Genomic DNA, 12,973 nt, shown 5'->3' with positions numbered 1-12,973 from the left:
TGATAAAATTATGGACCTCCACTCAACTCCTCTTTAGGGCCTCACCTGCACATAATGTCTGCCCTCTGCTCATATTGTTTTGTTTGTTTGTTTAGAGAGAGAGAGAGAGAGAGAGAGAGAACACATGCACACACAAGTGGTGGAGAGGGAGAAGCAGCTACCCACTGAGCAGGAAGCCCGATGTAGGGCTTGATCCCAGGACCCTGGGACCATGACCTGAGCCGAAGGCAGACAGTTAACCAACTGAGCCACCCAGGTGCCCCTAATATAGCTTTTTAAGAAGAGAAGCCATGTCCTGTTCATATCTCAGCTTTTAGTTCACCACTTAGAGGGAAGCATAATGGTTCGAAGTGCCAGTCTGCCTGTGTTCGTGTCCCAACTCATGCCCACTTACTGAGGTACTTCTCTTACTATAAGATGGGGGTAGTAGAAGCATCTACCCCTTCAGGTTGTTTTAAGGATTAAATGAAGAGAATTAGAATGATGGCTGGTGCCTAGCAAGCATTATGAAACAATTTGGCTGTGATTATTAGTGAATGTGTAGAATAATGAATCTTTCAGAAATAGTATTACATCCATTTGCTCATGTAGAATGTATCAGTTAATTTTCACACGTTAATTAATGTGTTGCATTTTTATTTTTAACACGTGCAAAATTATTTGTCAGGAGCACATGGATGCAAACAAGAAACTCATTCATTCACACAACAAATATTTCCTGAATGAAGGGCACCTCTGCAGGCACTGAAGATGAGGCCAGGAAGAGGAAAGAAGGGATACAGAAATGAGCTAAATACAACTTCTGGCCTGAAGGGAGAGAAATAAGAAAAATTTACAATGCAGGGTACAAGAGTCCAATGCTACAAGAGGCATAGCAATAATATGTTCTTGCTAGTCATCACTGGGGAGGATTCTGTGTGTTTCCTGCCCAGCATCTATTCCTATATGCAAGAATTAGAAACCATATTTTCCTCGGGGAACCACCCCCCTTTCAGTCTGTCCCAGCATTCAGGGAGCTGACTACAATTAGACCCCAGCACAGCCTTGTGACCCAGGCCTGGCCGATCAGAGAATTAAATGCCCTTCACTATAGCAACTGGTTCAAAGGTGTACACATGACCAAAGATAGGCCAGCGATTCAATTCTGGTATTCCTGAATAAATGTGGAGCTAAAAAGGTCTAAATTCCAAATTATTTTATTTAGCTTTGGCTAAAGTTTCAACCAAGAATGAGCTTTTAAAGGTAAGAACTTAGAATAAAATTCTGTTCTATTAGCACAGTGAGGATATAAACAACTCTGCTAGCCAGTCCCATCCTGCCATAAGAAAAAAAGCTAGAGAGAACCTCAGTGATACCAAGGCTACAAATATTAGTAGGTTGGGTACAGGTCCTTTCTGGATTTAAATATTCTGTATCTGGTCATCATGAGTGGATTTTGGCTTGCACAATGTTCTGTTGCATCCTTATTGTTAATGCTTTATAGTTCTACAACCACTAATTTTGAGACTATATATTCACTTTATTCATTTCCTGTGGGAAACTGAATTTAAATTCACTAATCAGTCTTTTAACAACTAGATCAGGAACTTTATTGATCTTATTACAATTGACTCAACTACATAAAAATATGAGATCCTCTTAGAATTAAGAAAAATATTATTTTATAGAAGTAGAAACAATTGTAAGATAACATAATTTTTTTTATCCTTTTCAATTTACTTCTTTGCTTTTATCTTCCCATCAATCATATGAGGAACACAGTGCTGATTAGAATCATCCTAATTTTATTGAGGAGAAAGCAGACAAAGAAGTAGTGGTAATCCATTGGCAAAACAAAGTATATAGAAGGCAACTCATTGGTGATTCACAAAAACTCAAACTCTTTACAGCTTGACTGGCCCCTGTGCCCTGGTCCTCACCTAAGCATCGTTCCCTGCATGTAACTCTGAAAGTAATACAGCTAGGCATTTTTAAACTCTGGACTGAACTTTCTGTGAATTTCAAGTCAATCTGGGAGATTTTAGTGTATTTTATTTTGCTGTTCCTAGTGCAATTTGTATATTAAGTAACTCAAAGTAATTAGCATTTTGTAAGTAGTTATATCTCACTGCATTTCCACTAGTGCCAATAGATAACTGCTACGGAAGGGCTGGTAGTATTATTCATTTTCCACACCCCATTGCTTTTTTGGTATGCTTTGTTTTCTAAGTTATATGGGGGTGTGTGATTTCTGTTATTATAATTACTAAAGACGGTTTTTAAATCTTGGATTATTAAAAATATCAGTCTACTAAATTGACCACATTAAATGCAATGTTACAAATAACTCAGGCTAATATGGTAGTCTAAATTTCAGGAGTGCATTTAAGGATGCAATCTCCCCGCAGAAAAATAGATAAAATTGTGAGGTTGCTTAATAAGTTACCATCAGTAAACTCTATGGGAATCAATAGTCCCAAAGGAAGCCCATGGCCAGCTAAGGTCAGCCAGAGGCTACTTATGTCTATTTCAGTGGTTCTAAACCTAAAGCAACTAGGATTGGTTGACTTACATGTTTTAGGCAGCTATGATTTGGAAATTAGGATGCAGTGCTCACAGGGCATGCCTTAAGAACTTGCTGTAGTTGGCTATAGCAGAAATAGGAGGGAAATGGGGGAGTGGGCTGTTTCCAGAAGTCCAGTAGAAAGATGACAGGTCCTCTCTCAAGTGGTAACAGTTCTTTGGTATTGTTCTTATGATGGGCAGCTTAAAGATGCCAAAGACAACTTTGGCTTGAAGCAGGGCTTCTCATAGTATGATCTCTGGCACATGTGGTGATTCTGTTGCGTGAAGAATCTTTGGAAATTTCATCCACCTCATAATAATGAGGTCTCAAAGGACTCTACCTGGTCTTAAGTCTGATTCAAAATGATGACAATATACTAATAATGATGATAATGACTTTTATTGAGGACTTAGTTTGTGCCAAGCATGGTGCCAAATGCTTCTATGCATTATCTGACCCAGTCTTCACAATAACCCCCTGAAGTAAGTATCACTATTTTTTCTCCAATTTACAGATGAGAAAACCGAGGCACAGAAATAAGGAACATGTCCAAAATCACAAAGTTAGTTAGTGGTAGAGCCAAGATTCACATCATGATCTAACTCCAAAATATATGCTTTAAAAATTGTGGTAAGAGGGGATCCCTGGGTGGTGCAGTGGTTTAGCGCCTGCCTTTGGTCAGGGTGCGATCCTGGAGACCTGGGATCGAATCCCACATCGGGCTCCCCATGCATGGAGCCTGTTTTCTCTCTGTCTCTCTGTCTCTCTCTCTCTCTCTCTGTGACTATCATAAATAATTAATTAAAAATTGTGGTAAGATACATATAACATTTACCATTGTAGCCTTTTTTTACATTCATTCATTCCACAAAGGAAAGAACACATCTCCATGTGTACACGCATGCTCATGTTCCCATGTAACAGAGCTTGCTGAAATTTACAGCCAGACCAACATTCTATCTGATGTGTACTCCCAAGTAAAGCTGGTTTATGAGGACTATGAGCAGGTGCAGGACTTGCTTTCAAAGCTTTCCTTCCTTTATCAGCACTCCTGATTTTATAAACTCATCAACCTCATTCTTACTCAAATATCCTGATGAATCTGGGTATAGTAGGGCTTCATGGGGACCAAAACATTTTTAACAAAGCTTTGAAGCATCTCAGCAGAGGATCCATGGCTCAGGCAACCCCACCCACAGGGCCAATGACTCCCAAAGTCCACCGAGAGCACTAGTATGGCCATTTTAAAGTGACATTTAGTACATTCACATTTTGTACAACCATCACCACTACAAATTCCAGAAAATTTTCATCACTCCAAAAGGCAACCTCATGCCCATTACATGGTCACTTCCTGTCCCTTCTCCCCTGAACTCCTGGGAACCACTAATGTGCTTTCTATCTCTATGGATTTGCCTATGCTGGACATTTTATATAAATGGATTCATATTATATGTGGCTTTTTGTGTTTGGCTTCTTTCAGTTAGCATAATATTTTCAAGGTTCATTCATGTTGTAAGAGGTAATAGTACCTCATTCCCTTTTATAGCCAAATATCAATCCACTGAACCACATTTTGTTTACCCATAAATTGATGTACATTTGGGTGGTTTCCACCTTTTGGCTATTGTGAGTAGTGCTGCTATGAACATCCATGTGTAAGTTTTCATTTGAACACCTGGTCTCAATTCTTTTGGGTAAAAAGAATAGGCTTTTGATTATAAACCTCTGCTGATTCCAAAAAGGAGATGACCAAATATCTTAAAATTTTCAGTCATTCAACAAAAACTTACTGAGAATCTACCACATCACTACCTAGAATGCTAATACTGGGAATATAAATTGCAATGAATAAAAATGAGGTGAATGACAGGTATCATGCCTGTCCTCCTTGGGAATGACAGAAAATTGAGTAAAACATGAATCTGGCAGCAGTCAGGATTACGGGTTCCTTTCTCCTTTGCTATTAAAGGAAAACAAAAGCTGGTGATAACACAGAAGCAAGGTGCTCTAATGGGATGCTTTTGAATCAACAAATATAACTAAGAGTAGATTAAGCTATGTTATTTATCATCGTATATAATAAGTCTGAGGTAGGGAGTTTCCCCAGTGGGACAGGTCAGCAGCTCAACAACACCAAGGAGTTAGATTTTCTCCATCCTTCTGTTCTGCCAGGCTCATAGTCACAATAAGAGAGAGCAGCTCTAGGCATTATGTCCTTTTCACATATAACAAAGAGTAAAGAACAGAGGTGGGAAATGGCAGATCCCTTCTCAATCCCTTTTTAGATATAAGAAAAAATGTTCCCAGGAGTCCTCCAGAATACTTCCCTCAGGGAAGATCTGCACCAAGAGCCTATTGCTACACTAATCATTGGCAGGAGAATGGAATTACAGTGCATGATTTAAGATTAATCAAGTTTGAGGCTAGAAGGGGGCCCAGCTTCCCCTGGCCCATACAGGCACCTGATACCATAACAAAACACAGGTTCTGGGGGAAAATGTAAGAGGAAAAGGAAGGGCTATGAGACAAGCAGCTGGGTGCCAGACAAAACTTCCTGGAGGATTGTCCAGTTCAGAGTTCTCTGAGCTCCAGGCCTTAAATGAAAACAAACAAATGAAACAAAACCTCAACATGTCCAGAACTGATTTCATGATTCTCATCAAAATGGTCTCTTACAGTGCTCCATTTCCTTGGAATGCACCACCATGGCAGCTGCACAAGCCAGAAATATAGGAGTCATCATACCCTCTTCTTTTTCCTCAACACCCGTACCTACTGCGTCACCAAGTCCTGTTGATACAACCTCCAGAATAGCTCTTGAATCTACTGATCCCTTCCCTTCCACTGCCACCATTCTAATTCAAGTCACATGCATCAACTCTTCCCTGGAGCTCTGCGACAATCTTTTGCTTGGTCTCCTTGCATTTACTCCGACCTGCCTCCTATCTAGTCCTTCACATTGCAGCTGTGGCATTTTAAAATACATGGCTTAAGCTTAAAATTTGCTTCCCGCTACTCTTAGAATAAAGACCAAGGTAAGGGTCTCCGCCAGCTCTTTGCAATTCAGTTACAACGGTTTCCTTTGAGCGTTAATGGCTTGTGCTCCATCCCACCTCAAGACCTCTGTACTTGAGGTTGCCCCTGCCCCCGCCATTCCTCGTGTCTCAGTTTAACCGTCACTTCGAGGGAAAGCCTTTCCAGGCCTCCTAATTAGGTCAGGTCCCTCTGCTTCGGGCGCGTAAAAAAGTCCGTGCCTTCTGTTTAGGGCGCTTTTCTGTCTGCAGACTAAGATTGATGAGAACACGGAGCTCGCATCCCTTACAGCACAACCCCTTACAACCCCACTGCGTAGTTGAACGGCTGGAGGAATATACACACTTCCAAGAGTGGCCCGCAAGGACTGCATCCCGTGTCCCGGAAAGAGGACGGGTAACAGCCGGAGCCCGCCCGCACAGCCCGGCAGCCCGCACGACCGGCAGCCCGCACCCCCAGCCCCGCGGCTCCTCCCGGTAGCCCCGCCCCTGCGCCCCGCCCCTGCGCCCCGCCCCTCTCTGCTGAGCCTGGGGGAGGGGCATAGAGGTCGCGTGACGTGACAGCAGCCCGCCGTTGATTGGGCTTCCAGGGACGCCGGCTAGGGGAGGGGGCGTGTCCTCCTGTGCTGATTGGCTGCCGAGGGGCGCCGGGGTGGGCGGTGGCGGCGGCGGCGGCGCGGGGGCAGGTGCCGAGGGGGACGGGACCCCGCAGGGCAGGGCAGGGAGGGCGGCAGCGGCGGGCGGGATGGGTCCTCGCCGCCGGCTTTGCTGAGACTCGCTCGCGTGGGCTGCCGGCCGCAGGCCCGCAGTGGCCGCGGGGCATGAAGGGCGTTCTGGGAAGTCCCGTGGCCGCGGCCGCCGCCGGCGCCGCGATGCAGGAGAGTTTCGGCTGCGTCGTGGCCAACCGCTTCCACCAGCTGCTGGACGACGAGTCGGACCCGTTCGACATCCTGCGTGAGGCCGAGCACAGGCGCCAGCAACAGCTGCAGCGCAAGAGGCGCGACGAGGCGGCGGCGGCTGCCGGGGCCGGCAACCGCGGCGGCAGGAGCCCGGCCGGGGCCTCGGGCCACAGACCTGGCGCGGGTGGCGGCCGGAGGGAGTCCCAGAAGGAGCGCAAGAGCCTCCCGGGCCCCGGCGCGCCGCAGCCGGACAGCCCCGGGGTCGGCCCGCCGCCCCCTGGTACGCGCGCCCCGCCCGGCACCTGGGCGCCCCCGGATAGGCGCGGGGGTCGGGGGGCAGGACAAGGGGGTCACGGAGGTCATCGCTCTTGGCGGCCTCCCGACCTCCGCTGCGAGACCGGGGCCTGGGGGTCCTGGTCCAGAGGGAAGGGGCCTTGTGGCGTTGGAAGGTAGGAGAAGAGGACGGGAGGGGGCGTCACGCCCCTCGCGGGGGTGGAGGGGAGCGGGCGTGGAGCGAGGGTCTCAGCGTTCTGGAGCTGAGCCCTTACAAGTTGGGCAAAGTTGAGTCACACGGCTCGGGCGGTGCGTGTGGCGGAGGTGACCCCGGGGAGCTCAGAGGTAGAGCGTGCGGAGTCCGACTCCGTCCCCCAGCCGGACCTCTGTCTGCAGGATGCCGGTCGGGAGGCCGCAAGGGAAGCGTGGTGGGGAGGGGAAGGCAGGAGGGCGCGCCCGGCCGCGGGGTGCTGGAGCCGAGGCCTAGGTGACCGCGGGGAAGGGCTGTGACGTCAGGGCCAGGAGCGGAGTGCGGCGGGGACGGCCGCGGGGTCCCCGGCTGCGTGCGGGCCGCGCCTTCACCCCACCCCGGCACCCTCCCGCAACCGGCCGGTCGTTGTCCAGTGCAGCATGTAGTGTCCTTGGGATATGTAACCTGTCCTTAACTCGGGCTGCTTCAAGAAAAGCGTTTGTAACCTTTCACCTTTTCAACAAGCACAAAGTTCCCCACACCGCGTGTACCAGAGACCCCGGTCCGCATCTATCAGGGAGGGTGCTCAGGACTCGCTTGTCACCTGAACTGCATCAGCCCGTAGTCTGCAGGACTCCACCTGTGTTCCATCTGTATTCCTAAAATAAGGCGGTGATGCTGAGTGAGGCTTGCTTAATGAAAGTATTAAGGTTAAGATGTGTCGTCCGACCGCTCAGCCGTTGTTGGGCAGCGTATTCAACTCGCTTCTCTGGCTCGTTCCTTGCTCATGACAGCTGTGCTCCCAGCTGAGGTTACAACTCCTGACTTAAGGGTTGGGTCTTTGACTCGGGCAGGCTAGGTAGTATTTACCTGTAAAACTTCAGTCCAACAGTATCGCTTGTGAATCAGAAAATTCACTACAATAAAGATGTTGGAAACTATTTTAAATGCTTCTGGATATCTCAAGACCCCCATGCTGGTAGGGCCAGTACGTTTATGGGCCTATTTAAGGTGAATGAAGCTTGAGATACATTGTACATTTGGTGTTCTCATTTTTCTCATAAATCTATTTAGATAAACATAGTAATGAAAAAACTGAGGAAGGCTCAGCTTTTCCTCTCCCTTTTTAACAACTGAAAACAATGTGTTTTATCCTTTAGAATAGTGTGAAACTCCATTTAGTGCTATCTGTTAATACATTGCTTTTTAACCTTTTTAATGTTGAAAATCATGCATTATTATAAGGATTTTGAACGGTTCCCTAAATGTATGAAGTAAAGTAAAATTATCCTGTTTTTCTTACTTGTTAACACTTTGCATTTATGTACATACAGAACTATTTCTTTTTTTCTAATTTAAATGATATATGAGCTGAGTTGCAATCTGCTTTCCCTTAGCATTGTAATCTGGGTTTACTAACTTTTCTGTCAGTTGTTCATGATCCAGATGATCTGGCTTTTGAGATCCATATTAAAAATCTTTAGTTAATTTTGTAGTTAAAATGGAAATTTTGTCATTTGTCAATTCTTTTTCAGGCCTGTGTTCAGTTCATTAATTTACATTCATGTAGTTACTGTACTAAATTTTTAGAGAGCTACTCTCTCAAGGTTTTGTAGCCCTAATTGATATGGATTGTGCTTTTCTAACATTCAAAATTTTTAATTTAGAGTCTTATAAGTGAATGCTCAGTATGGACAGGAATCAAAGTCAAAACATATTTGACATATATTGGAAACATTTTTGGATACGGATGTGGAAAGCGTAAGATTTTCCCATAGAAACAGGTTTTTAACGTCCTTCACTATTGAACAACATATATAGACTGTACCCAAGCCTTGTTCGATAAATTCATTCTTGAAATTCATAGAGGCTATTTAAGCTTTGCTCTTCCTAACCTTTCAGAACTACTGTCCTGAGTCAGAGCTCAACTTTATTTTGTAGAACATCTCACTGTAAATTTTATTATACCCTGTCCCTTCATATGGGCTTGGGTATAGGTCAGTGCTTAGACAACATGTGCCAGCCTTTTATTGGAAAGAGCTAGAGAAATTCAGTGTTTGCATTATCCACTTGGTGCTGCTGACCCAGCACAGAAACAGTCGGTTCAGTTGCAGTCTTGATCTCTTAGCACTAGATTGTGGGGGAAAAAACTGGACCCCTTTTAATCTTTGGGTGGTGGGGAGAGAATGAAATGTTCACAGTGTACTTATAATTATTCTAATAAGTAGCCAGTTATACTTAATGGTTTTTAATTTATGTACCAAAACTTGGGAAGAAGTTTTAGTACAAAGTATGCACTAAATGTCATTTTAAATTTTGAATGGTGAATTCCAAATTTAATTTAATTAAAAAAAATAACCTTGAGGAAGCAAATAGGGTGGGATAAGCTCTTAAGTAATTCTGTAGTTGAGTGGAAATATTAAGATTTTAAAAAATAAGTTATAATGAAGAACTTTGAAGCAGCATTAAAAAAACTTTTTACATTGAGGGAAAAGTATTGAAAAGTAGAGTTTAGACTATTGTCATAGTCTGTTTTCAACTTGTTAGATAATTAACTTTCATAATAACATTTTCTACCTAACATTTCAAATTTGATCTCTTTTGGTAATGTACGTGCCCTCAGATTTGGCATTGCAGACTCCTGGGATAAGTGTCAATCTCTTTTTTGCTTCTGTGAGAGGGGCAGGATCTATTTATGACAGCATCTTTCCCATATCCTCAACATGTCATTAGCTCAAATTGTGACATCAGTACAGGATCCAAATTGGACTTAAGCATTTCTAGGTTGTGGGACAATGACTTAAGATTGAACTTAGATTTATTGTATAACTTTTCACATTTGAAAAAAATAGTTTGTTAACTAACAGGTAATAAGTTGCACAATTTTATGTTAGTGGTGTCACAGACTTGATTTTTGCTTTAAAATGGGACCGGTAAGGTATTGGAACTATGTTAATACTTACCTGTGCCCAGTAAAAAGTTCAGATAGGAAATATTTGGTAGGAAAAACAGAAAAATATGTATAAACATATATTCCTTAAGAGTCATGTGTTATCTAAGTAAGAAAGGAATCCGGGAATTTAAAAAATACCCATTAATTCAAATACATTTAATATTTTTATAGCCATACAACGAATGTGAAGGGTAAGTTATACCAAGGAAAATTGAAGCTACTATAATAAAAATAATGTGTCCTGTTTGAGATGGAGACCTTTCAAATGTATATAGAGAAAAATAAACACATTTTTGGAAGATGATTTAAGAAGTGACAAAGTTCTTCATTACTGAATTTATCGAGTATTGGCTGCCCTCAGAAATAGAATCTACTTAAAAATTTTAAAGCACCAAAAGCAGAGAGGAGTAAAGAGAGAAAAAGAGACTGAAGCCTGTACTGGACCCAGCTGAGTGCTGGCTTCTGCGAAGGAGAGATGCCCCTTCGAGTGCTGACTGGCCCTCGTATGAGTTGGCAAATAGCAGTTTGGCCTCCTATTGAGAAGTAGGATCATAAATGTATGAAACCAAAAAAAAAAAAGTAAATAAATAAATGTATAAAACCCATCAAAGAGAAGGAGAGCAGGAAAATCTGTTTTCAAACAAAAAAGATGATAGTAGTATAGACTATTTAGAAACTAAAACCTTAATAGCCAATGATGAATCCTAGTTCATTTAAAGAACAATCTGCAATATAGTGTCTGTCCTTTAACTTTTCTGTATGGTGCTTAACTACGACATTTTAATAAAGTAGTTTCTGTCAAAAACAATTTAGCAAACATGAACTGTCACACTTATTGTGAGATACCTGTATGTTAGTTGGTATAATTTATATTGCCCAGGACAGAAGAGAAAGAGAACATAAGTATCTTAAAAGTTTTTTTAGGAAGTACAGTTGACCCTTGAGCAATGTGGGAATTAGGGACACCACCCTCCTGTGCAGGCAAAAATCCACATAACTTTTGACTTCCTCAGAATTTACCTAATACCCTACTGTTGAGTGAAAGCCTATGGATAACAGTCAATTAACATGTATTTTGTGAATGTGTTGTGTATTGTATTCTTACAGCAGATAAGCTAGAGAAGACAAAACACATTTACACTACTGTATCTCAAAAAATCCATGTACACATGGCCTGCACACCTCAATCATAGTGTTGTTCAAGGCTCAACTGTAGTTGCTTTAGGCCGTGACAGCATCTACAACTTCTTTGAATGTTTTCAAACTTCCCAGATTTTCCTATGACTTTAACTTCTAGAAAAGTAGAATTTAAAACTCTCTCTGGACAGTAAATATACCGTCATGGACCCGGTGTCCCAGCTCTCCCTTCTGATTTGTCGCCAGCAGGCCAGAAGCGAGCTCCCAGAAGAGGGGAGCAACAGGGATGGAATGACAGCCGGGGGACAGAGGTGACGCTTGACAGAGCAGAGCGGAGATCCTACAGGGAATATCGACCCTATGAGACTGAGAGACAGGCCGACTTGACACCTGAGAAGTTCACAGATGAAAAGTACGTACTGCAGGGAATGGGGAGCCAGAGGGTTTTCAGAGAACTGCTAGCATTTGCAACCTCTTCATGATGCCAGTCCTGGGAATATTTTGCCAATTTTAGTTGGGAGTTTATGTGACATGGAAGGAAATGGTCGTATGGTGAAAAATAAATTATTTATTGGTAACTGAGCAAAGACTCCCTAAAAAACTGCACAGGAGTCTGGGAAACTGGTTACATTTTGTTTTGCAGTGTAGGCTAGGGATATAATTATGGTTTTGATTTAACATTACTGATTTAGACTACTAAAAATGTAAACAAGTTTCTGGGCCTATGGTTGGTTAGGTCAGTTGGCTCTCATGATGACAGACATTTTAAGAAAAACTGATACAGTGTGTGACACCAATTCCTGGCTCCCATACCTTCCTCTAGAAAGTGCTGTAACCTGGCAGGTGGTGCCAGCATGTGGAGCTGGACTCCTGAGTGATGGGGCTGCATGCAGGCTGTGTGTGCCTACCTGTACTCGCAGAGCAGTCCTCGGGGTCTTATGCTTGGTACTACCATGGCAGGGGCTTGCTGCCTGAAGTTTTTAATTATTCAACCTGCACAACACTGAATTTAGATTAAGCAAGCAACTTGTGAATCTCGTTTAAAGCAAAGTAGGTAAAAAAAAGTCTAGGGAGACTAGAACCGTGTATGTGGACTCTATCAGCTGTCAACAGTTTCATGTCAAGGGAGCCATTATTCCCAAAGTCTTTCAACTTCTTGACTATTCATTCCATTTCTGATCCTGGCTACAAGTTTTATTCAAAGGATAAGGCTTTGTAAAACCATGTTCATTAAACTGCCCTACCACAAAAAAGTACAAAAATCCAGCAGAGAATAAGTAGCTCAGTCTGGGAGGGCTGAGGCAGGTGGTGACTTTCACAGATCCAGACCCTAGAAGTCACATATTCAGAACATGAAGATGGTGTATCTGCCACCATGTCAGAGGGTAAGGGAAAAGAAAGGCTTAATTCTGCAATTTTTGGTGATTTCTTCAATTTTGCTGTGTAATGGCCATCGTCTGCTTGCTTACAAAAAAAGTTTTTGGATCAGAGCTATTTATTTGGGGAAACCTATGTGTATTTTTTTTTCTCACTTCAGGGATTTATTCTGTGGAAATAAGGAAATTATAGCTCAAAAGCACAAATTCATGTTTCCAGCTTTTTTTAGTAGCAAAACTGTGAATCTTTAAAAAGGATGAATATATATGAACACAAAATGATACCTATTAAGTGAAATCATACATGTATGCAGAGGTAGGGTGGGATATGGGATTATGGAGGGGTTTTTCTTTTTTCTTTAAAAATAATTTCAGATTTATAGAAAGTTGCAAGAATTATACAAAGAATTCCCATATACCCTCATCCAAATTCCCTAAATGTTAACATTTGCTTTATCCTACTCTCCCTTTCTCTTTCTGTCTCTTTCCCTTCCCTTACACACACACACACACACACACACACACACACACACACACACACCCTTTTTGACATTTAGGAGTAAGG

At 43.1% G+C, this 12,973-nt stretch overlaps 1 protein-coding gene across 2 annotated transcripts in view; it reads left to right on the top strand.

Moving 5' to 3' along the window:
* The first annotated feature begins 6,314 nt into the window (after window positions 1–6,314).
* Window positions 6,315–12,973, top strand: part of HABP4 (hyaluronan binding protein 4) — a 42,883-nt gene continuing 36,224 nt past the window's right edge. The window contains exons 1-2 of one of the 2 annotated variants that reach the window (XM_072834367.1): window positions 6,315–6,759; window positions 11,282–11,444. In XM_072834367.1, coding sequence (XP_072690468.1) covers window positions 6,402–6,759; window positions 11,282–11,444 — 521 coding nt within the window. In that variant the 5' untranslated portion in view covers window positions 6,315–6,401. Of the gene's footprint in view, window positions 6,760–11,278; window positions 11,445–12,973 lie in introns of both variants that reach the window. The other variant, XM_072834357.1, reaches the window with a different exon arrangement.

This window comes from Canis lupus, chromosome 1 (assembly GCF_048164855.1).
Source record: "Canis lupus baileyi chromosome 1, mCanLup2.hap1, whole genome shotgun sequence".
Classification (NCBI taxonomy): domain Eukaryota; kingdom Metazoa; phylum Chordata; class Mammalia; order Carnivora; family Canidae; genus Canis; species Canis lupus.
Note: the sequence above shows the minus strand (reverse complement) of the source record. Positions and strands in the feature narration are given on the sequence as shown.